This window comes from Pelophylax lessonae, assembly GCF_965119305.1.
Source record: "Pelophylax lessonae genome assembly, chromosome: 2".
Classification (NCBI taxonomy): domain Eukaryota; kingdom Metazoa; phylum Chordata; class Amphibia; order Anura; family Ranidae; genus Pelophylax; species Pelophylax lessonae.
This window is the reverse complement of record NC_138769.1, coordinates 431,355,219-431,381,827: the sequence shown is the minus strand read 5'-3', so window position 1 is coordinate 431,381,827 and position 26,609 is coordinate 431,355,219. Positions and strand designations below refer to the sequence as shown.

The following is a 26,609-nucleotide window of genomic DNA, read 5'->3' as shown; positions in this document are numbered from 1 at the left end:
GCAAATTGGACCACCAGGTCTTCTTCTCTTTAGGAATCTGTAACAGATTTGACCACATGTGGCACCTGATAGATACATGAAGGTACCTACCACACATCCAACTGATGAAACCTCATTTCAAGGCAGCATATTGTATATTTTTTTATTCTGGCCTCTAAATAATTGCATCTATTATATCACCAAAATGATAAGTGAACTAAAAAATTATCAGGCAGGAAATGTCAGCAATGGCACATACACACCTCTCTTATTGTGACAGAGACCTAAAACTAGTTTTGTAGATAATCTGAATGCATATGAGCACTTCTGAATCTCTTGTCTTAATACAAGTCTATAGATGTTTTTTTAAAAAAAATCACACAGTGTTTGTGTGGCTTATCCTGTATCTGACTTTATATCAGCCTTCCTTCTGTAAGGATGCTGATTGAGCTGTCAAGCATGCAGTCAGCTATTACAAGGAGAATTTAGAAGGTGAATCTTTCATTCTAAACATGGAAAACATTAAAAATTACTGCAAGGGCCCCTTCACATTAATGCAAAATATGTGCTAAGTAAAAATGCCTAATAATTTTCCTTCAACTACCTTGGATCAAGATGTAAGCTTTAGCTGCACATATAAACCAGCATTTCTGGAGGCACAGTGTCATATAATAAATATTATTTTATAAAATTACCCATACACAGAATGATTTGCTTTTAGACTTCCTTAAATAAAGTTCTCTCTAAAATATAGGAGCTGTCATTGCTGATTTCTTATAATGCCAAAACTATTTATCTGGCTATGATGCTGACCTCCTTTTTTAACACTTCATTTAACTAACAACAAGTAGGAAGATACACATTTTCAGAAGCAGGACATTAATGGCAGGCCCGATTTTTCTCATAAAAGAGTTATTTTAAATTAGGGTTATTTTATTTATTTTTTTATTTTTTAATTGGAAGGAGGTTGTTAAAAATAAATAATTAAATAAAAAATATACTATATTATATTATATTATATTAAAAGTGCTTTCAGTTTTTAGACATCCATAAATTCTGTAATAGTTTCACAATGTGATAAAGCAGAAATAACAATGTAGCATAAAACTGCTCCAAACAGAGATTATATATTACTAAAATATATACATTTAACTATCCACAATCCACAAACATGTACTTATAGACAGTAAACAAATGCAAATACACTGAACAAAATTATAAACGCAACACTTTTGTTTTTGCCCCCATTTTTAATGAGCTGAACTTAAAGATTTAAAACTTTTTCCATGTACACAAAAGGCCTATTTCTCTCAAATATTGTTTACAAATCTGTCTAAATCTGTGTTAGTGAGCACTTCTCCTTTGCCGAGATAATCCATCCACCTCACCCTTAGACAGCATGATTATTGCACAGGTGTGCCTTAGGCTGGCCACAAAAAAGGCGACTCTAAAATGTGCAGTTTTGCTGTATTGGGGGGGGGGGGTCTGGGGGGGTCCGAAAACTAGTCAGTATCTGGTGTGACCACCATTTGCCTCATGCAGTGCAACACATATCCTTCGCATAGATTTGATCAGGTTGTTGATTGTTGCCTGTGGAATGTTGGTCCACTCCTATTCAATGGCTGTGCGAAGTTGCTGGATATTGGAGGACCTGGAACACGCTGTGGTATAGGCTGATTCAGAGCATCCCAAACATGCTCAATGAGTGACATGTCCGGTGAGTATGCTGGCCATGCAAGAACTGGGATGTTTTCAGCTTCCAGGAACATATCCTGGAACATATCCTGTACATATCCTTGCAACATGGGGCTGTGCATTATCATGCTGCAATATGAGGTGATGGTTGTGGATGAATGGCACAACAGTGGGCCTCAGGATCTCTTCATGGTATCTCTGTGCATTTACAATGCCATCAATAAAATGCACCTGTGTTCATTGTCCATGACATACGCCTGCCCATACCATAACCACACCGCCACCATGGGCCATTTGATCCACAATGTTGACATCAGCAAACCGCTCACCCACACTACGCCATACACGCTGTCTGCCACCTGCCCTGTACAATGAAAAACGGAAATCATCTGTAAAGAGAACACCTCTCCAAAGTGCCAGACCCCATTGAATGAGACCACTTAAGTCGGTTATGACGAACTGAAGTAAGGTGGAGACCCTGATGAGGTTGTCGAGCATGCAGATGAGCTTCCCCGAAACGGTTTCTGACAGTTTGCGCAGAAATTCTTTGGTTATGCAAACTGATTGTTGCAGCAGCTGTCCGGGCCGCTGGTCTCAAACGATCTTGGAGGTGAAGATGCTGGATGTGGAGGTCCTGGGCTGGTGTGGTTACACATGGTCTGGGGTTGTGAGGCCGGTTGGATGTACTGCCAAATTCTCTGAAACGTCTTTGGAGACGACTTATGGTGGAGAAATTAACATTCAATTCCCTCCATAAAATTTGGGCTAAGGCTTTGCATTAAAGAGTTTTGAGTTATACTAACTAAAGGATAATTAAAATTGTCCAACCCTGAAAGGATTATTCAGATTTGAATAGATGGATTAGATAGGCCAACCAATCGGTATTGCTTCATGTAAGTCTATGGAAATTAGCTCTATATTAAGTCAGACCCTTGAGGGGAAATGGACATATATCCTGGGATCATTGAAGGGGCCTTCATGCAATACATTTGGTAAATAAGTGATATTTAATTTGCATTTACATATTAATAAATATTTTTGTCTTAAAGAAAAACTATAGGCAAAATGATTTTCCTTTTGGATAGATTAAGGGGGGGGGGGGGGTCATAATCCTGGCTATTTATTTTTTGCCATCTGTGTCCCATTGTGGAGATTTCCTTTCACTTTCTGTCCCATAGCCAAACAGGAAGTGAGAGGAAATCCCTGCAAATTAAGGGAATCCTTTAGGGACCCCCAGGTCAGTAGAACTAATGTCCCCATTGGAAGATTTCCCCTTTATCACATTTCTGGGGACAGCCAAAAATGTGTAATTGTTTTTTACTTTCACTTTCAATGATAATGCTAAATGGAACAAATAAACAGGGACAGAGACAGCAATAAAAACTGACAGGGGTTATAATCCAACTCTACCCTGTCCAAAACTAAAAAAGAAAAGTTTTGCCTTCAGTTGTACTTCAAGTTTAGTCCATATTACTGTTTGTATATTATTACTATGATAAATAGTAAATTACTATGTATGTATATTATTACTATTACTAAAAGAACTGGTCCATTTTAAAGCAAGACAGAATACTGGGTCCTACCCTCCCTGAGATACCCAAATTTGTTTATAGGAAGGCACTCACCTTAAGGGACCGTATAGCCCCTGGTGTGGTGGATACTCCGATTCCTGTTAAAAACAGATCTTTTCTGTTTTTATCAGGATTTTATGCATGTGGTAGATGTGTGGCTTGCAGGCACTCTAAAACCAATTGCAAAAAACGCAAAGATTTTACCGCGACTGCCACCAATAAATCATATACCATCCGAGGTCTCATAACATGTGCTAGTGTAGGAGTCGTATACATGTTAGAATGCGGCTGTGGCAAGCAGTATATAGGGAGGACTTCCAGACAACTACAAGTTAGGCTCAGAGAACACGTGGGTAATATCAAAAAGGGTTTAAAAACACACAGTGTCAAGAAATTTCCGGAATGTCCACAACCGTGATCCACGTAGTCTTAAATTTTGGGGCATTGAACACGTTAAACCTCACTGGCGAGGAGGGAATTTTATACGCCAGTTAAGCCGACGTGAATCTTTTTGGATTCACAAAACTAAGGTGTCTGCCCCCAGAGGTCTTAACGTGGAGTTCGATCTAAACTGTTTTATTTCTGACCATTAGAATTATTTGTATTTGCATTTTTATTTTTTATTTTTATTTTCATATATATTTATTTTTATTTTAACTTTTATTATTATTTTTTTTGTATGTGGTGTATTATTTGTGTTATATGGATGGCTGGTTTTGAGGTCCTGGCCCCTTTTTTCCGCAGATTCCGGGTTGTGTTTCTACAACTATTCAGTTGAGATCAGCCCATGAAATCCTTTTTTTAAAAAGTAATTCGCTTTTAAAATATTATATCTGATTCAGCAGGTCTGATCAGTATATGCAATTAGCCATAATTTTTATATGTTTATATGTGCTTATAGAAGGTGATCCCCACCAGTTGATTCCTGTAGCTTGCATTTAGAGTTCTGGCGTCTTTATTGTTATTTATTTGGCTGTCCCCGGGGCAACGGAGTATCACTTCCTGTGTGAGGTGTTCACTTCCTGTGTGAGGTTTTCACTTCCTGTGTGAGGTGTTCTCTTGGTTGCACTTCTGGGTCTGATGGCTATGAGTGACTATATGTAGCCCTGTCCTTCTCCCTTACCTATAGCTGATGAAGTCCTGCACCGTGGGACGTAACGCGTGCGAAGGGGGAGGGGCCAGTGACATCACCCGCCATCCATTGCGGTCGAGACCGCTGTGTGTAATACGATCTGCTCATCACATGCACTTGTATAGTGCTTTACAAGGTAATTTTATGATTTTATGCTATGTTCAATAAAGTAATTTATTGCGGTAATGCACTATGTCCGGACCTTTGTTTTCCTATGGACCTGTGACCCGCTTTTTGGAACTGTGATCTGTTACCTGTGAGCCTTATTTTCTGATGATTTTCTGATCTGATCTGTATTGGTGATATCCTTGGAGAAAGTTTATGTCTTACTAGCCCGTCTGGTGACACAGGGGCTAAGTGTGAGGTGAGAGGCTAATGAGATGGAGGATTACCAGCATATTGAAGAGCACTGAATGTTTAGATCTTGTGCATGCTTCACCATAATTTGCACCTGTGGACTGCTCTCCTCGATATCATCTTCATAATCCATTTTTGACAGCACTGCACTTTTTGTTATATATAGAGCATGCTGAATGATTTCTTTGCTTATTTTTTTTTTTTTTTTAAATCTGTACCTAAATAGATTAGTGGTTTGTTAGAGTTAGACCTTTTTACTATTTATCAAGAAATTTCAGTTGTTGCATTGACACTTTCTTTCATGTGTACAAACTCTATTTACCAAATCATATCACACATAATATTAGATGTTAAAGTATTTAAATTTTGGGTAATAATATGGCCCAATGCAAAAATAACCTGGCAATGGGGTCTGAACTCCTCTTTAGAACAAACTGATCCACTCATCATTATGTAATGATACTAACACCAATTATTTAAACAAAGGACAAATATTATGCCTTTTATTGTAAAATTAAATATAAGAATTATTTTTAAAAGCTGAAAGTCATTGTTCAATATTTTTATACAGTATATTCTAACTGGATATTTCATACACTCAGAATGATGGTGATTTTCATCTGACACAAAGACAATGCAGTCATTTTCATTTAGCAGCTCAATTATTGTATGCTCTCATATTCCATAATCTCACAGAAAAAAAAATCCAATTTCTTTACAGTTTTTTCTATCACACAATTATACATATCTATTAAAAATAAAGAATGTGTGTTGACACAGCTGCTTTAAAATTGGCATATCTGAATATACTAGTATAGTTGATGAGAAGAATAATAGCAATTTCATCACAGTTCAACTATTTAAAAGATTTTCCCATTAAAAGACCTGAGCGTCAAAATAATTATTTTAGTGGGATCTTTTAAAAAATATATAACCTTGGTGAAATTTCAACAACTGGCCAATTGGCCATTTTTGAAACATTATTTTTTTTACATAGGCAATAAAATATAATTAGCATAGACCGAATAGCTTAATTAACTTCAGAAGGGTTATATAAAAATGTGAAATTAATTGAATTTACCAATTTGTTACATTTGATTTTGTGTTGTACACATTTCTAAAAATGTTAATATCTAAGTGCAATGTCCTTATAATTTTCAGCGCAAGCAACAATTAGAAACAAGGAAAGTCGCTACATTAGAAAACATAATCTTAATTGTATTGACATGGGACTGCTCAGCTCCAGGATGCAGCTGCAGCTTGCAGCTTCAGGTCTTGGAAAAAAGTTCAGTAACTGATCATTTTGTCTCCTGATAGTGTAAACACCAGGATGAGCCAATCATTTTCAGAGGTAAAGTTTGTTACTGTGAAGCTAAACAAAAAATAGTATGAAGCAAATGGCACATGCACCAACACCATCAACAGACTGGATAGGGTAAAAAATGAATCTACAGTATATCATTAAGAACCTTTACTTTGATGTTGTGTTTATCTGTAAAGTCAAGCTTTTTAGATACTTTACATTCTGTTGCAAAGATCACCTATTTTTTGATCTAGAAACAAAAATTATTTTTTTATAAGGTTTTATATGAGTTACACAAGTATTTAAAAAAAAAAGAGTTGGTTGGTAATGAAGGCACAAACCATGATGTTTTTAGGGAGACATAACGTTTAAACAGTTTATTCAGATAGCTAAAGTAAAATATTTGATTTATATAAACAGACTGTGCATTGAATTAAATGAATATAGGCAGAAAAATATACAACCTGAAAGTGAAGTAATGGGTTGAAAAATGTTTGGACTGTCAACAGGAAGAAGTGATGAAGGCAAGGGTGGCGTTCCAGTTCCCTCAATAACATATACAAAGTCACCAATCTGAAAAAAAATTGAGCAATAAGAAATAGGAATAACAGCAACCGCTAAACATAAATTATATTCATACTAATTTCCACCATTTTAGTGGGTTTTATGCAGAACTGTACCCCACAAACAATAAAACGATGGTGGTAACTTACTATACCTCTCATACTTCTCTAATATCAAAATATAAAACAGGCTATAAACACTCTAAATAACATATACAGTATATCAGCTTCGGATTTTTGTATATATAGTATGATATGATAATCAAAACTAGAAAACATTTGGACACCTAAATGCAATTTTTTGCCATTGACTGCAGTGTCTGACATACTAATATTTACTGGTCCTTATGTGATCTTTCTACCTAACAAAAGGATTTTATGGGAAATACTGTACAAAAATATTGTTTTCTGTTATAGTTCATTAGGGAAACACCAAATTTCTGTGTCCTCCTATAAATGCATTTTTATGGTGTAGCACCCTACAGGTAGGTGCTAGGTAAATATAAAGTGGGCCTTGTCTGCCTAACAGCAGGGCTGTGATTTGTTAGGTAGGGTGTCAGGGCTTTCAGATGTGCCTGCTGAGGGGAGAAGTATCCCCACTGGCTCCTATGAGAAGTTTCTCATAGGGCAGTGTGGGAATCCATATCAGGGGACACATCCCAGCTTGTAACTACCCCAGAAGGCACATTAGGCTGCAAATGATTCTGGGAGTGGGTATACGTTTGGGGGGAATTGTGTGACAGGTTGTCTTTGGCGGGAGTAGAGTCCCAGGAAGGAGAGTGCGGCTATCTCTCCTCCTGTCTGAGGAAGGTGTCGCTTGAGTGTCCAGAAAGTGCTGAGTTGAGCTGAGGGGATCCGGTGTGCCGAGAGCCTTCAGAGAGAGAGAGGGGTCCAGTCCCATGAAAGCCTACACAGGTCGTGAGTACTGAGGATTGCCCCTGGGGGTTCGCCTGAAGTTAGAGGGGACCACTCCAGAAGAGGTTCTGGGATCAAGTGTCAGCTAGCTGTAAAGGGAGTACCTAGGTTGAGGACTCTGAAGTTGTAAAGGGGCACCGGCAGTCTGGGTCCTGAATTATACAAAGAGTGTCAGTAAAGCGACAGTTACACAGAGTTCTACAATATACTACCTCAAGCTGTACCAAGCGGGGGGGGACAGTATTTAGTGACTTCCACAGCACAGCAGTGTCAGGAGTTCTACAGTTCTCAGTCTTGGATCTACAGGACTATAAGTCGGGGATTCAACACTTCTTTGGTTATACAGAGTGTTCTCAGAGTCAGTGAAAAACACACTTTTCTTGGATTTCATTGAAGGGCAGAGACTTCAGAGACATCTGGGTTATATTGCCACCTACAGGGGTATATGGGCACTGGCAAAAAAAAAAATGACCAACCTAGTATACCTCCTTCAACTCCCAGCATGCATTAGTTTTGTAATTAAGCAGTGCTGAGAACAGGATCATAAACTCAGAGCCGTGGGTCCTGTGCCCCCCCCCCCCCCAGTGAAACAGATTGTACAAACAAATTTTCCTTTCTCATTCATTAAGGTACAGAGAATTTAGAGAATATATATAATATATTTTTGTAAATATTTTATTATATCTTTTCATGTGACAACACTGAAGAAATTACACTTTGCTACAATGTAAAGTAGTGAGTGTAAAGCTTGTATAACAGTGTAAATTTGCTGTCGCCTCAAAATAAATCAACACACAGCAATTCATGTCTAAACCACTGGCAACAAAAGTGAGTACACCCCTAAGTGATAATGTCCAAATTGAGCCTGATTAGCAATTTTCCCTCCCCGATGTCATGTGATTTGTTAGTGTTACAAGGTCTCAGGTGAGAATGGGGAGCAGGTGTGCTAAATTAGCATTTTTCAAAAAATGTTTTGAAATTCACTACATTGCTCCTAAAATACACTATTATGAAGTGATGCAGTATTTTAGTAGTGAAACCTTGTGGTAATTTAACACCTGCTGACAGCTGAATGTATTTTAGCTTTTTTTTTTTTTTTTTTTTTATTAAATGTTTTTTATACATTTTCTGATTATACACAATATAAATGCTTTATTCACAATTTCCGATCTTCCCTTTTCCCCCAACCCCCCTATTTTCTCTTTTTCTCCTTTAACATATAATATATTTGTTTTCCTTTCCTGAATTGCCGACATTTAAAAATTGCAGGGAAATAATTGCATGGGGTCCCCCCAATCCATACCCTTTGGGTTTTTGACACATCCTTTTTTAGAAAATGGCAAAAAAAAAATTCCCAGGTGTAGATCCAATGTCAATCACAATGAACAATTACCGCCAACGTGAAAAAAGAAGAAAAAAAAAATCTTAGCTCCCGAAGAAGGCTGTAATTTGTATTTTTTAAATAAAGGACTTGTCCAAAACCCTTGCTTTGTTTATCCACTTTTACCACTTTTACAGTGAATAAGTAGGGGTACTATGTATCCCATACTCATTCACATGGGGTGGAGCGTTCTTGGAGTCACCTTGTTAAAGGGGGCTTCCAGATTCTGATAAGCCCCTGCCCACAGATCTCCACAACCACCGACCAGGGTAGTGGGGAAGAGGCCCTTGTCCTTATTAACATGGTGACAATGTTAAGGGCATGGGGCCTGGTATGGTTCAGAAGGGGGGGGTACATGCTCGTCCCCCTTTTCATGGCCTTCGGGGCTGCATGCACTGGTCAGGGTCTGGTATGTATTTTAGGGGGGACCCAACAGCTTTTTTTTTTTACTTTGTCCCCTCAAAAATCATACCAGACCTGAAGGGCCTGGTATGGATTGGGTGGGGGATCCACACCATTTTTTTCCACAATTTTTAAATACCAGCAATTCTTTTCTTTGCATTCAGCTGTCAGCGGTCAACCCCGCTGACAGCTGAAGACGCACCAATTGTTAAGGATGCAGTGGCCATCTGATGCATAACAACCATGTTGTTTACTGGTTGCTAAGGATGCCGGCTCCTTAACTATCGCATGCCAGGACCACTACTTATTTACAGCATGCATTTATTTATTTCCTTTTGAGAATTGTCTTCAACACCTGTTTTTATGCAGTATTTAGCAAGCATTTGTGCTTCATGCAGTAAATACCAGGAGCGGACGTACAGGGGTCGCAGGGGTCGCCATGGCGACCGGGCCCCATGCTGCAGTGGGCCTGAGAGGGCCCCCTGTATGTATAGAGATGAAGAGCGGCAAGCGGAGCTGAGACCGGAGCTCCCCCGATCCTCCCGAGATAGCTGATCGTGATCACAATTAGAAAAAATTGAAAGTGAAAGCAGAGTGTGTGCTGTGCTCTCTGCCTCCCCCTACAGTGCAATACCCGGCAGGAAGGTACAGGAAGGAAGGTACAGTCCTCTCTCTGCTGTTTTTAAAAATGCTTTTCTGTATGTGTGTGTGTGTGTATGTATGTATGTATGTAATGTATGTATGTATGTGTGTGTGTGTATGTATGTGTGTGTTTTATATGTGTGTGCATATGTGCATCTATATATGTATGTGTGTGCATGTATGTATGTATGTTTGTGTGTTTATATGTGTATGGATATACTGTATGTATGGGTACATGCCAGTTGTGTGGGGGACACTTATGAACTAGGAAGCATTGTGTGGTGTGCTTGTCATCTGGGAGGCGTTGTGTGTGCGGGCACCATTCCTGGGGAGGTGCTCTGAGTGGGGAGCTTGTCAACTGTGGAGTGCTGTGTGTGGGGTGCTCATTATCTATGTGTGGGTTGCTTGTTCTAATAGGGGTGCTATCTATGTGTGGGGAACACTTATCAGTTCCGCTGAGCCTATGTATGCCAGCGGAACTGTCAGAAGGAGCCGATGGCTCCGTCCTGACAGTGTGAGTCACAGAAAAGCTTCAGAAAAGGGAGGACCCGGGACGCAGAGCAGTGCGCCAGGAGCCCAGACATTTGTGTGACAATAGCGAATGAAAATTCACTATTGTCACACGGATCCTCCTCCTAGCCAATCAGAAATTGGGTCCAAGACCCGCTTCCTGATTGGCCGAAAGGCGAACCCATGCCATTGGTTGAGGAGGAGGCGGAAGGACTCAAGGAGAAGCCGTCGCTGCAGGTAAGTGCACTGGCTTTCTGCATTGAAAGGGGGCATGCTGTGAACAGTCTGCATTGAAAGGGGGCACGCAGTGGTCACTCTGCATTGAAAGGGGGCACGCACTGGTCACTCTGCATTGATGGGGGCAGGCTGTGGTCAGTCTGCATTTAAAGTGGGCATGCAGTGGTCAGTCTGCATTCAAAGGGGGCACGCAGTGGTCAGTCTGCATTGAAAGGGGGCACGCTGTGGTCACTCTGCATTGATGGGGGCACGCTGTGGTCACTCTGCATTGAAAGGGGGCACGCTGTGGTCGGTCTGCATTGAAAGGGGGCACGCTGTGGTCAATCTGCATTGATGGGGCACGCTGTGGTCAGTCTGCATTGAAAGGGGGCACGCTGTGATCAGTCTGCATTGAAAGGGGGCACGCTGTGATCAGTCTGCATTGAAAGGGGGCACGCTATGGTCAATCTGCATTGATGGGGCACGCTGTGGTCAGTCTGCATTGAAAGGGGGCACGCTGTGGTCAATCTGCATTGATGGGGCACGCTGTGGTCAGTCTGCATTGAAAGGGGGCACGCACTGATCACTCTGCATTGATGGGGGCAGGCTGTGGTCAGTCTGCATTTAAAGGGGGCAGGCAGTGGTCAGTCTGCATTGAAAGGGGGCACGCAGTGGTCAGTCTGCATTGAAAGGGGGCACGCTGTGGTCATTCTGCATTGATGGGGGGCACGCTGTGGTCAGTCTGCATTGAAAGGGGGCACGCTGTGGTCGGTCTGCATTGAAAGGGGGCATGCTGTGGTCAATCTGCATTGATGGGGCACGCTGTGGTCAGTCTGCATTGATGGGGCACGCTGTGGTCAGTCTGCATTGAAAGGGGGCACGCACTGATCACTCTGCATTGATGGGGGCAGGCTGTGGTCAGTCTGCATTTAAAGGGAGCAGGCAGTGGTCAGTCTGCATTGAAAGGGGGCACACAGTGGTCAGTCTGCATTGAAAGGGGGCACGCTGTGGTCACTCTGCATTGATGGGGGGCACGCTGTGGTCGTCTGCATTGAAAGAGGGCACGCTGTGGTCGGTCTGCATTGAAAGGGGGCATGCTGTGGTCAATCTGCATTGATGGGGCACGCTGTGGTCAGTCTGCATTGAAAGGGGGCACGCTGTGATCAGTCTGCATTGAAAGGGGGCACGCTGTGGTCAGTCTGCATTGAAAGGGGGCACGCTGTGGTCAGTCTGCATTGAAAGGGGGCACGCTGTGGTCACTCTGCATTGAAAGGGGGCACAAACATTGCACTTGCGACCGGCCCTGGCGTTCCGCCACCAGGCTGGGAGGGAAGGGCCCCGTCCGGGGGGGCCCTTTATCGTTTCTTGCATTGGGGCCCTGAAGGTTCTAGTTACGCCACTGGTAAATACCACATAAAAGCAATAGTGAATTGACATGATCAGGTTTGCATGCGGCATTTGGGAAGACCTAAATACTGCATGTGATCTGCTTTTGTGATTGGAGTCCAGTATTACAGAAAATTCAGAGACATTTGGGATGTCCAAAAGCTGTCCAACTGAGGGATAAGGAATGCAGCAAGAGGTCACCCAGCTGCCTAATGCTGAAAAAGCCCAAGAAGCAGTCATCAATTTAGTAGAGTGTGCCTAGACAGGAATGGGTGAAAAACGATTCTCAGGACCACCAAGACTATGGATCTGGCCACTGAGAAATGGTGCAGCAAAAATCTGGTTCCCATATGGTATGACTAAGAGAGAATCTATCTTACTTATGGAAACAGTGGGTGTGAGGTAGACTCGTACAGCACAGACAACATCTCAGCAATGAAGGGAAATATCTTTTTGTTCTACAAGAATCGGACAGTGGGATGGAAGAACAATGTCCTGGTAAAGATGAAAAGCAGTAAACTGCCTTCAGAATGAAAGAAGCTCTGTCTTAAGACCACCTAATCTTTACAAGACAAGGCTTCAAGTTTAGACACACATCTCACAGAGGTTATGGGAACACAGCAAAGAACTGTTTAAGAGTGAAAAGGGGAAACTCAATAACAGGTTCAATGGGCAGTTTTTGAAGCACCAAGAGAAACAAATTTGGTTTCCATGTAAAGACTTGTAAATATACAGGGGTAGCCACATGAGAGACCCTGTGCAAAAGTCTTAAGGAATCGGAAGCTAGCTGTTTCTGAAACAAGAATCACAAAATCTGACCCTTGTAGGGAACTTAAGGGCAATATATAGCCTGTTCTGGAATGAAAATGTATTTCCTGGTAACAAGCAAAATAAGTCTTCATATGTAATAATAGATCTTCTGAAGTGGATTTCCAAGTTTTCAGCATTTTAGGAATAACCAATTCAGGAACGACTCTACCCCTCAAGATCTGTTCTTCAAAAACTATGCAGTTAAAGCCCATATCCGTGAAGCAGGGTGGTAAATGAGTCCTTGGGGACAGAAGAAAACCTGATGATCTGGAAAAGCCCATGGTCTGTCAGGTGTTTGATTAAGTCAGGGTAATACATCCTGCCTGGGCCAGTCTGGAGGATCACCAAAATGTCCTCAATCTCAATCCAACAAAGCAGATGAAACGCGAGTTTCAGATAAGGAAAAAAGGAAAAATGTAGATCAGGATTTACTGAGCCTATGGAGCCATCTGTGCACTCACTGCTTTTCTCAGAGGATTTCTGCACTTGGTAACAAACACGTTCAGTTTATTGTTCAACCTAGGGGTCAGGAGGTCCAAATCTGGCATCCCCAACCTGTGACACAGTTGCTGTAGCACCTCTGGACACAAGGAGTGTTGTTCCCACAGGGGAAGTCCACATGCAAATTTTCCATGCCTTGAATGTAAATGGCAGGCAGGGCTAGAATTTCTGCCCAGGTTAGAGTGCTTTCTACCTCTCATGCCACGGCAAGACTTCTGGTTTCCTAATGATGGTTGATGTATGCCATTGCTGTTGCATTGTTTGAATGGATTCTGATAGGATGACCAAACATTCAGGATGACCAGCAACACTTGGGAGTTGGGATCCCCCAGTTTTTGGGTTCACTGCATAAACAAGGAGTCTAAGACTTCTGCCCAGCCTGTCAGGCTGGTATTCATTGTGATGAACCTCCAATAGACTGGACAAATAAGCTTTGCCTAACTCCAGGTGCTGGATTCCTGAGCCACCAAACCTGGGTCTGGCCTGAGGCACAGGGTGCACACACATGCTACACTCCATCTAGTAATGCAGCACTCAATTCTTTAGTGATATAACCCTTTCTTTGGAAATCAATGGAAAAAAGAGGGATAGTAATAGCACCCAACAGTCCTAATAAACTAAGTAGCTCCCAATACTCCCACATGGCCTACTCATAAATAAGTACAGAGGCAGGGTAAAACCAGAGGCTGTGCCATTTCTCTGGACTTGGAAAGTGTTCTGTTGCTAACTAGCATAGTACACAAAGGTCTGGAAAGTGCAAAATGCACAGCCCAGTCCCCAAAGGTCACATTTCAGACATGCCTTGCAATCATTCAGTCCAGCCAGGTTCAGATATGCCCTCCAAAGTTGTTGCTGAGCATATGCTGATTAGGATAGTGGCACAAACAGACCAGCTCAAGCAGTGTGCAGTGAAGTCTAGACTGAACAAACACACATCTTGGGAAAAAAAATCAAAAATGGACAGTAAAGTGGTTAGTTCCCCTTTTAAATACACTGTCCAATTTGTACAAGGAACCAGCAGTTTAAAAATCACCTTCGCTTGTATAAATAATGTTTACTTCAAATGCCATACCTTAGGTCTTTTCTCTCACCCTTGATGCCTGGCCAAAATACTCCCAATGTTTACATTCCTACACCCTAGCTTATTTCTATGACATAGCAGACATTGAGTGCTCTCCCCCACCATTGCAAGGGAGAGTGTGCTTTCTGATTAAAAAGCTGTGCATGTGAGCAATGCACTCTCTCCTGTTGCAGACTCTCCAGTAGCACATCCCCACCAGGATTCTCATACTGCTGTAGCCCCATTCCACCTCTGGGTTACAACAAGATAACACTGAGCCTCCTTCTTTGAGGACAACTAAATACAGTAGATAATTACTTTAGTTGTCCTCAAAGAACAAGGCTCAGCAGCCATACTGTTGTAGCCCATGTCCTTGAAATAAGCCAGGATGTAAGCCTTGCCAGGATGTAAACATTGTCAGTATTTTGGTCAGGCTGAATGGGTGACAGAAAAGGTCAACAGATATAGCATTTGCTTTAAAGAATATTTTTATAAATGGTTTTAATTTGAGGCCTCTTCTCCGCATGGGCCAGTTTATGCAAAAAAATTAACTTAGCTTTTACATTTTCTCAGTAGAGAAAACACATTCATCCTCCTAGAACAATAGCAAAAAACTAAGGCTTGCTGAAAGTAGGAGGGGTTTTATCAGGCTGATCAGTGTTTTGTCAGTGTCCAAATTCCCCAGTAGGCAGCAGTATAACCCAAATGTCTCCAAATGATGTGTTCCACAATTAATGAGAAAGAAATTGTACTTTTTGGTAATTACCGTAAAATGTTTTTCTTGACAAGTTCATTGGGAGACAAAGAATTTTGCTTTCCGCCAAGTGAATGGGAAGGGAAATAGATTTTGTTGATTTTTGGTAAAAGGACAACATTAATATAATAGAAATAATAATGTTAATCCTAATACTGTTTTTAAAATAGGCTTTATGTAAATATGCTCACACAGTGGGTGTTCATGAAAGCAGAATAGGCAATTTAAAGCATACAGTGCTTATTATAGCAAAGAGTATTAGCTGGAGTGATTAGGATGGGTGAATAAGTGAGTGTAAAATCAGTATTCCCTATAAGGCAAAATCTTTTAGATCTCAATGAAGGCGTTTACAGTCAAATCTAGCTGGGCCACGCACACATAGCCACGTGTGCTTATGCATAGCCCTCCTCAAACACAAAATATATATTTTTAATAATAATGAATTTTACTCTCTCCTCACAGGCTGTGACTAACAGCAACAGGAGCCAATGGCTGCTGCCTCCATGTCCATTGAGGAGAGAGTAAGAGTGGAGAGAGCCGCTGCTCTCGGGCACAGCGCTAGATAAAGATCGGGTTCAGGTAAGTATGAGTGGAGGCTGGGGCTGTACACAGTAGCTTTTTAACCTTAATGCAGAGAATACATTAAGGTATAAAAACTTCTACCTTTACAACCACTTTAAACCAAAGGTAACAGAAAAGGCAAATCAAGATACATAGCAAAATATTTATGGAACGCTGTGAGCCATGGCAGTTTATCACAATTAAGGTATATATAGAGTTTAGCAGCCTGCTATGAAAATGCTAATTTGCAATGACTGTGCTTAAGGGTGTAGTTTACCATAAAATTAAAAGGTTAAACTTTCAGCTGATGAAAAGGGTAAAGAAAACAATCCATATAGTTATTTATTGATCATCTGTAATCATGATCACATTCACTAAACATAGAATACTGTTAGCTTGGATTTAACTTCCAATCTACCTAATTAAATCCTGGAAGCTTTTTTACATTGCTTCGATTAAGCTGTTTTTCCAAAATGTTTCTTTTGATACTTTTGATACTTTTTTCGCACTGTTTCACATTATATTATTTTCCCCTGAAATTATACACATTTCTCATAATTTCCCACACCTAATTCAATATATTATCTTGGCAGCGCCCAGTACCTTCCCTTCCTTCCCTCATTTCTCAATTGGTATATTGCTCCTCCCAGAGACATATACCTTTTGTCTGAAGGTAGGCTGCAGCCACTTATTTTATTATCCATTAAGCGCGGATTTTTCCATTTCTTCTCCAATTATGTTATTTTAGAATGTTTTTTTTCCCACTTTAAAATTTTTTATTAAAGTATCAAAAGTATAACAAATTATTCATTGCACTCCCAATGGCTTCAAGAATGTTATTATTAGAATGTTTTTAATTAAGCCAGTTCCTTTAATGCACAGATCATACAATTTACATTTCCTGCTAAACAATTGCATCTATTGTAGCTATAAATCTAGAATTACAATGTGTCTGTATATCTAATGAAAATAAATGTTTAAAGTATAACAATTTTTTGGAAAAAAAAATAAGCTTGATGGTGCCTTCCATGCTGTCTATACCCCCTCAACTCTAAGATAAGTGGGCAACCTTGGGCAGGAGCTATGACATATGCTGTGTGGCACATTTAATACACTCCAAGCAGATGGGCCACGTGGTAATGTGCAAACTCTGCTTTTTTTCTATGGGCCCTAATGGGGAAGCTTAACGTAAAAAACATGTTTTTTCATTTTAAATAGAGCAAGGGAGGATGGTAACCCCTGTCATATTTATTTTTGCCATCTGTGTCCCATTGTGGAGTTTGCCTTCACTTCCTATCCCATAGCCAAACAGAAAGGAAGAGAAAATCTCTGCAAATTAAGGAAATTCCTTGGGGACCCCCAAGTCACCAAAACTAGTGTCCCCAATGGAACATTTCCATTCTATTACAATTACAACCCAACATTTTGGGATTTTCTTTTAGTTTCACGTCCAGTGATAATGGTAAATAGGACAAATAGAAAGGTTGAATCTCCTTAACAGGGGGTGCAGACAGCATTAAAAACTGACAGGTGTTCTAATCTATCTCCACTCTATCCAATACTAAAAAAAAAAAGTTTCGGCTTTAGTTATACTTTAACCAAAAAGTGTTTCACCAGCACACCTAAATGCATGTCAAGGCCACCTTATATAGATAGTGACATTTCAATTTTTATTACAAGGATTTTGCTTACACGTAAATTCCAATTTTTAGTTGTGGTCTTACAAAGCTGTAGAAGCAGCAGAAGCATGACGTCAAAAAGCTCAGGATAATCTAACTGTTCTGGTGGAGTGAGCACTAGGAATACTTTATTCTTGAGAGCATACCGTAAGCTCTTGTAATGAGATGTCTTATCTATCTAGCAATAGTGGACTTGTAGGCAAAGTGTCTTTGACCCAGTTAGCAAAACAAAAAATATCATTTTTTTTTTTTCTTTAATAGGGGCTGTGGCTATCACTAAACCCTGACAGCTATGACCACATCCAGACAATGGACAGCAATTTATTCAGGATAGTTTGGAGCAAGGCACAAAGAAGGAAGGACAATGTCCTCATTAAGGTGGAAGGATGAGACCACCTTTGGTAGAAAGAAGGGTCTTAGACACAAGACCACTTTGTCCTTGCGAATAACGAGGAAAGTCTGTTGGCATGATAGAGTCGCTAACTTAGAAACATCTATTGAGAAACAACCAAAATGTCTGACAGATTTGATAGCCACAAAGTAGGCCTCTTTGCAGGAGAGAACACCAAAAAGGAAGTTCCCTAAATGGTTCAAAAGGTGGTTTCTGCAGGGCAGAAAGGATCAAATTCAGATCCCAAGGAAGCACAGGGCTCTGTATAGCCAGAGGCTTCTGGAATAGGATCCAATAGGAATAGGATGGACAAGGTCAAAGCCTGTTGCTTAAGAGTAATTAAAGCCTAATTCTGGTCAAGTCCCAACTGGCTTTTTTCTTTGTCATAAAGTGACTCCCTTTTCTTCAACAGTCAATATGTTAAAGCCACCTACTGAGAAGCAAGATTGAACAAGTGGCCTTGAGACAGTAGGTCTAGCCTCTTCGGAGGAGGCCTTGGGGCATTTTCCAGATGTTATTGAGTGTCAGGTTATAAGCAATGAGAATCACCAATTTTTTCTCTTCCCCTATTTTGCAGAGCAATTGAGGAATGATTTGCACTGCAGGAAAGGCATACAATAAGCAAAAAGAAGTCCAGGGTATTACCATGGCATCCAATCTCAGTGGTAGAGGATGCTTGGTACTGTCCACAAACAGAGGTAACTTGTTGTTCAACCTGGAGTCCAGGATGTCCACATTTGGAGTCCTCTATTTCTGACACAAGAGATTGCAGATGTCAGGATGGAGGAACCATTTCCCTCGGTTCAGGTAATGATGGCTAAGGAAATCCAGCAGCCAATTGTCCACTCCCAGAATGTGAATAAACAGAGATTGCTGGAAACTTACTTTCTTTAAAGGGTAACTACACTTTCATGGGATAAAAAATAGCAAATAAAAAAAAAATAATAATACAGCATATGCAATTGCTATAGAAGTCATATTGTAATTGAATGGTAATCAAACACTATTGAATGGTATTACCTTTCCTATTTAATCTGCAGTGCTGTGATTTTTTTTTGTATAATAGAAACATAGAAACATAGAATGTGTCGGCAGATAAGAACCATTTGGCCCATCTAGTCTGCCCAATATATCTGAATCCTATGAATAGGATTAATGCAATGCAACATGGCAATCTGGGTATTCTGTACACAGAGGATGTACAGAACACCCCCCAGATATGTAATGTACTGCTTGTGTTATGGCTTACTGAATTTTCCCAGAAGTCTGCACTAAGATACAAGTCAGATTTTGGGAATCCCCTGCAACAAAAAAAAGTCACTTTGATAAGATACTCATAAAGGAAAATCAGGTCCAAAAGAATGCAGAGCCTGGCATTTTCCTCATTAGAACCCTGCAGGCGCAGCAGCTGATTGATACATATAAAATCACCCCCATTAGATTTACTTTCCACATGGATACAGAGAAACAGTTATTTCTTCAGAATAACAAAAGGAAGGAGTCTAAATCTATGCAAAACTTTGGAATGCAAAGGTACTTGTTTAGGGATTTTAGGTCCAGAATAGGATGAAAACCCCCATTGGGTTTTGGTACAATGACCAAGTTTGAATAGAATCTTCTAAATCTGTCCTCTAGAGGGGCCAGAATGATCACTCCCTGGGTCAAGAGATACTGTAGTTCAGGACAGTCTGCATTATGACTGCCCTTTGACAGGTTTTGGCTAGTTTTAAAGAAGAAAACAGTGAGGGAGTAGAGTTTAAAACTCTATTTTGCACCCTTTTTAAACTTCCCATGTAACCAAAGATCTGCTAAAGGGATTCAAACTTCAATAGATGCCCCCACACTTAAAATTAAAGGCATCCCTGCATTGCAAACAAGGCTTTGTGACAGACTTTGTGGAATTACCAAGTCTTGCATTAAAAAAAGGAGGGGCTGAATTATGGTTTCAAATGTGTGCAAGAGCAATTGGGCCCTCTTCATTTAGAGGAGGTAGAAGCCCCGAGGAGGGGTTTAGGAGCCTCCTGTTACAGAAGAAGGTCCTTTCCTTCTGTAAATCTTTTATAAACTTGTGAAGTGCATTACCAAAGAGACATCCTCCTTCAAAGCTTCAGCTGTCCAGGCTAATAACCACAATATTCTGTGCATGGACAAAAATACAGAGTCATTCTTCAAATGTGTGCCATGACTTGTTCTAGGGCATCAATACAGAATAGTAGGGCAAAAGACAAAAATTGTAAGGCCCCATGCACACAGGACGTTTTTGCAGCTGCTGTTAGCAGTGTCAGACGTTTTTTTTTTGCAGTACAGAACGCCCATCCATGTTATTCTATGGCCTAATGCACACAGAGCTTTTAGGAGCTCCAAGTGGCATAGGCGTTTAATAGCTGCAAAAAAAAAAACAGGACCAGTGCGTTCTGGAGCTGCAGCGTCAAGCTGTAAAAACGTCTGACGCTGCTAAAGGCTGAATAACATTGCTATAACTTTGCTTAACCTTCCTAGCAGTATTCCCGAGTGGGGCTCGGGGTTAAATTTCAGTGCCAAAAGCGGTAACCCTGAGCCACACTCGGGGTACCGCTAGGAAGATCGCTGGATCCTGGTAGATGGGTTACTTACCTTGTCACCGGGATCCAGCGATGTATCCCGGCAGTGTGTGGCGGCGGATCTTCCTCCCGATGCTCTCTGTGCCCCAGCTTTCGTCTCCTGCGACGTGAAGTTCGCAGGAGGGTGGAACCGGCGGCAAATTCAAATGTAAAACACACCAAACACACCGATACAATTCAAAATAAAATAAATTCACATTAGTTTGCCCCCCAGTGCCTTTTCCTGCAGTTTTACTGTACTTTTTATGCATATATACAGTATACATACATACATACGTTAACCTATTTATAGTTTTTTTATTATATTATAATTTATGATTTTGTGTTTCAAACTTTATCATACCCGAGATGCTATAAAGAAGAACGCACAGAAAAAAAAAAATCATATGTAAATAGTTGGTTTGGGCTGCTCATTCTTAAGAATTACATGCAAAATAATGGTACCGCTTTCAGCAATTAAAATCCGAAAGAATCATACCGCCAGGGAGGTTAACGTGCGTTAAGCCACGTTATGCGTTTTTTTTTTCTTCCATTCAAAATCAATGGTTCCCTATCAGAGCCTATTGATTTGAATGGAAGGCGCACCGCAAGTCGGATCAGGATGATCCAACTTGCGGTGCGACTTGCGATGTGAGAATTTTGAGGGGGAACTCTACGCCAAAATGGCGTGGAGTTCCCCCTCAAGATTCTCACAGCACAAGTTGCACCACAAGTCGGAATCATCCTGATCCAACTTTCGGTGTGCTTTCCATTCAAATCAATAGGCTCCCATAGGGAACCATTGATTTTGAATGGAGGCAGAAAAAACGCTGCTAAAAGCGGCGTGGCCAAATGTGCAATAACACCAATGAAAAAAGCTAGTAAAAGCACGTTTTTACAGTTGCTTTTTCCTGGTGTTAGAAGTGGCTCTGCAGCTCGTTTTTTCTGACGCCATGTGCATGAGGCCTAATTCTTTTACATATGTTGAGAAGTGCAAGAAAACTGTTGATCTTTTAAAAAATTCAGAGCTGCCATGTGTCCTCTGCACACTTTCTATGTCATCTTTTTTATCTTGGGCTACAGAAAAATGTGTGTTGTAGAGATCAAAACTGGGAGTAATTGAGTAATTTAGTAAAGGACACTGGTAGGGCTAACACCACTCAGTCCAAAAATGCTGCACTCAGGGTTACTTCTCTGCACTTTAAGGTCTTTAACCGGATAAAATTGGGATAATCTGCCAGTACAGTATTGCAGAAATGTGCTGCATGGTTTCTTTTTGTATTGCCTTGACAAACACTTTATTACATAACAAAGAAATCCATGAAGCACTAAGGATTATCTATTCACTTTAAGTTAGAGTTGAAGACTGTGTTCAGATTAGGCATTGGTTTGAATCCATGTGTCCACCCCATAGGCTGTAGTTATGCTAGTGGAAAATATAGTAACCAAAAAAGTCAACCTTATTTTTATTTTAATATTGAGTCAAGCACATAGACCTCACAGGCATTTTAATTGACCTAATTTTTTATTAATGTGATTCTGCGTATCTTGTCCACTCTGTGTCCCTAGGCAACTGCTTTGTTGCTTTTCTGCATTTACACATCTGCATCTTCAAATAATCTACTTCATCCAGCCAAATAGACAGTAAAAGTACATTTAGCACTTACCTCTCCATTGGTGAAAATAACTGTGCAGTAGCGTTTACCAAGATGAAATGGAAGAAAATTAAATTGTAAGTTTGTTGAAATGCCTTCTTTTAGCAAAATAGAATTTGTTGGACAAAAGAACTGATGTAATAGGGAGGACTGGAATTCTGTAGGCATAAAAAATACATAAAAATACTAAAAAAGCACACAATATACAATAGCTTTCAAAATATAGCTTATACAGTATATTTGACAATATATATACCATAAGCCTGAGGCATCCTGCAATATCTGATGCACTGCTGGAGAGACCGGAGAGCTTAATAAAATGACATACAGATAGATGCCTAATGCTTTATATCCTCCGTATTTACATTTCACACTAGCTAGAATCTTCCTAATAATTTAATTACATTACTGCACTAGCATAACAAGTAGTAGTGCTGTCAAAAATGTCAGCAATAATGTCAGCTACAAACATTATCTCCAGCTTCTCACAGGGGGTTACAAATGATTCACCAGAGTAGTAATATGAAATGAATTTCCATGGCAAAATACATTTGGACTACTGATCAAGCAGTGGGATGATCACCCTCAGTTGCATACATTCTCTAGACAACTTGAGTCTATCCCATTACATATAAAAACTCTCATGAGCTGTCAGAATGCAAATTTAAAGAAGAACGTAAGTGAAGATAAGCATCGGCAAACTAATTTCAGGTTATGTCCACCCTCAGACATAATCTACTGTATTTCTTTGTATTGAAAGTCAGCTCTAGAAGTCTACAGCACACAAAAGTGCCATGATGCTATATGGTCATTGGTTTTGGACAGGTTTACTTTGTGTGTTTGGGAACATAGTGACCAAGGTCCATCTTATATACAAAAATTCAGTAATAAAGATTAACTAAACCTCAGTACAATGTCATATATTGCAGCTTATCAGTTCTTATTAGTTTTTTTTTTTTTTTCAGGCTAGAGAAAGTTTTCAGCAAGTATACAGAATACCTGTTGATCTTGTCAGAAATGCAGTGTTCTTCCTTGTGACTTATTGTGAGCTAAACTGAAATTACTATCTTCCTCCTTGAAAGCACTAATCTGTCCATCACCATGTTCTGGAGATGAACAAACTCTGGATAACAACCATGCCTCTCTTCATAGATACAGTGGAGGAGTGAGCGTAGCCACCCAGGAACATGAATTTGCAGGATTACCAATTGAAAATAGGGGGAAAGATAAATAAAAAAAACGATATAGCCATCATTAGTAAGGAACTATAAGTTCCAATATATATTACATTTCTGTTTTAGGGTTAAACCACTTGACGACCGCCGCACGACTATATACGGCGGCGGTCAGTTCCTCATGGGCAAAGTGATGTATGGGTACGTCACTCGTACGGCGCTCCCGGCCCTGCTCATTCACTAACATCCCAGCGCGTGTGACCGGCGAGGGAGAAAGGCAGACGGCTCATGTAAACACAGCCATCTGTCATTCTCCCTTAGATCGTGACAGAGGCTATGCGATCCTGCTATGTAGGATCGTATGTCTCTGTTATGATCTAACAAGCCACGCCCCTTGAAAGTTAGAATCACGCCCCTAGGGACACATTTAACCCCTTGATCACTAATAAAGTTAACCCCTTCCCTGCCAGTGTCATTTTTACAGTAACAGTGCATATTTATAGCACTGATTACTGTAGTAATGTCACTGGTACCCCCAAAAGTGTCAAAAATGTCAGTCAGGGGTCCGATCTGTCCGCCACAATGTCGCAGTCCCGCAAAAAAAAAAATCACAGATCGCCGCCATTACTAGTTAAAAAAAAACAATAAAAATTACATAAATCTTTCCCGTAGTTAGTAAACGCAATAACTTTTACGCAAACCAATCAAAATATGCTTATTGCGATTTTTTTTACCAAAAATATGTAGCAGAAAAAAAATTGGCCTAAAATGTTAAAAAATTTAGATTTTTACATTTTTTTGAGAATTTCATATAAAAAAATGTGAAAAATATTGTTATTTTTTCAAAATTGTCGCTCTTTTTTTGTTTATAGCGCAAAAAGTAAAAATCGCACAGGTGATCAAATACCACCAAAGGAAAGCTCTGTTTATGGGAAAAAAAGGACGTCAAGTGGGTTCATTTGGGTACAGCGTCGCACGACCGCACAATTGTCTGTTAAAGTCACGTAGTGCAGAATCGCAAAATAGGGCCTGGTCTTTGAGCAGCCAAATCCTCCGGGGCTTAAGTGGTTAAATAAACTTTAGTTCCTTCCAATTTTTTTTTATTCCTCTAATCAATAAATAAATTAATAAATATTATATGATATTTATTCAAAAAGTTGGTTAAGACATTCTATTATTTTTATTAATATATCATGTTGCAGTTGCTTTATCTGTTCCTGTCCTCCGAGTTCCCTGTCTGTATAATTTTAAAATGAAACAATTGATAAAACATAAAATGTAAACAATAATAAGTCATTATGCATGAATACCAGTGGGGTAATAATACATAAAACTAATTTCCGGGTTTATAGTGGTTGTAAACCCTTACATATACCCAGTGAGCCTCAGGTGATACACAGAGATTAAACAAATCCTCCTGCATAAGTTGTACTTGTTTATTTGCAGTCTTCTCTTCCCTACATCCCTTCAAAGTGCAACATTTATACAGCTTGTCTGAGCTTCCAGAAAGCAAGGGGCAGGGAGCTGAAGTTACACTCTGCAGAGCTCATTGAGGAGAGCTCTGAGAGCTGATTAGAGGGAAGCGACACACCCCCTTCACATAGCACAAAGGAACAGAGCTGGGGCTGTAAATCACAGACTGTGTGCTGGAGACCCCTCCTCTGTCACCTTTTCTCTTGGTGTCAGGGAAACTTTTCAAAAATGGATAAGCTCACTTTTGTAAAAAAAAAAAAAAAAAAAAATTATAAATGTACATTTTTTTCTTTTTTTTTTTTTCTCTAAGGAGCCTGCAGAGCATGGCACCCACAATCAGCAGATCTTGGGTGCAATGTCAAGATCCAACAAACTCTCAGTACAGCTGTTTGCCCATGCCTCCCGTACAGGCAGACAGTTATTAAAGAGCAGGAAGAATCAATAAATAATGAAGAAGCTCACAAGCGCAGATAGACTTTTAGTGCATGCATTCAAAGAACTCTGTGAATGAATGAAGCAGCTCTGTGTGTGGAGGCGTGCACAGCCAGGTTGTTTTTATATTGTGACAGCGGGTCACAATGGGGGATCTGGGGGTTCCGGCAGGTGCTTCAATAACATGTTACATATTACACCTTGAATAAGGGTGTACCATGTAATACGTTACTAAAAGGTGAACTTTGCATTTAAATAGGATAAAAATAGTCAGTAATATTGGACACATTTGTTGGTTGACTTATTGTACTACCTAGTAGTGCTTCCTGGCACTCTTTGCAGGCAACAACATCTTAGTGCATGCTAGAAAACCAAGAAATCACATATTACATTTACAGGCAAATATGGTTTATATAACAAAAACAAATAAAATATCCATTTCTTCTAAATGTATCTGTAGCAATTTAATAGTATAATCACACAGTTTGCCCTCATTCATTAAGAAGTCAGCACAAAGACATTTATCATAGAATAGTGATTCATTTAATTAAACATGTCCTAAGGCATTTTGGTAATAATTAAAGACCATTGCAAGCATATAGTGCTGTGCATTTTTGAGAATTTTGGGTTTGGTTTAATGTAACAGAGCCTGCTTTACATTTCCAAAAAGGTTTTTTTTTTTCTGTTTTATAGAATATATAAATGATTATGCCCATTTGGGGGAAGCACATTGTACCTTGATTATTTGTATCACATATCACCCCGGGACGATCATGCTCCATGACACGGTCACTGAAAGAAAAATGTATTACTATTGACTTTATATTTGTTTTTTAAAGTATATACAGTATGTAAAATTTACAGCATGAAAAACAGTCATATTTGTTACTTACCAATGCCAACCAATTGGCCATATGTTGTTTTGAACAAATCCCTGTTTCCCTGTTTCTACATGGATCTATAGTTCATACTACTCACAGTTTTGCTTTAAGTTTGTTCTGAAATTTAGCAAGTTAATAATGTAGATGTAAATATAAGAGTGGGATGAAAGATTTTCCCTTGTAATCAGCAGTGAAGTGATTGTGTGGGTGCTTACAATAAGGGTACATGTGAACACGCTCCTGTATGTGGTATACACAGAGGGATAGAGGCCTATTTTTTGGATTAGTAGAAAATTCAGCTAAAAACAATGGAGCTATAGTGGTACAGATGAGATAAATATCCCATTCCCTTTTGGTAATTGTGTATATATCTACAGTTGTGCTCATAAGTTTACATACCCTGGCAGAATTTATGATTTCTTGGCCATTTTTCAGAGAATATGAATGATAATACAAAAACGTTTCTTTCACTCATGGTTAGTGTTTGTCTGAAGCCATTTATTATCAATCAACTGTGTTTACTCTTTTAATCATAATGACAACAAACTACCCAAATGACCCTGATCAAAAGTTTACATACCTTGGTTATTTTGGCCTGATAACATG

The 26,609-nt window shown here is 39.9% G+C and overlaps 1 protein-coding gene across 1 annotated transcript in view; it reads right to left on the bottom strand.

Moving 5' to 3' along the window:
• CFAP47 (cilia and flagella associated protein 47) overlaps positions 1 to 26,609 on the bottom strand; it is a 702,231-nt gene that overhangs the window by 344,867 nt on the left and 330,755 nt on the right. The window contains exons 41-43 of the mRNA XM_082245539.1: positions 25,859 to 25,914; positions 22,055 to 22,200; positions 6,502 to 6,610 (exon numbers count right to left, since the gene is read on the bottom strand). Of these exons, the coding sequence (XP_082101665.1) occupies positions 6,502 to 6,610; positions 22,055 to 22,200; positions 25,859 to 25,914 (311 nt within the window). The remainder of the gene's footprint in view (positions 1 to 6,501; positions 6,611 to 22,054; positions 22,201 to 25,858; positions 25,915 to 26,609) is intronic.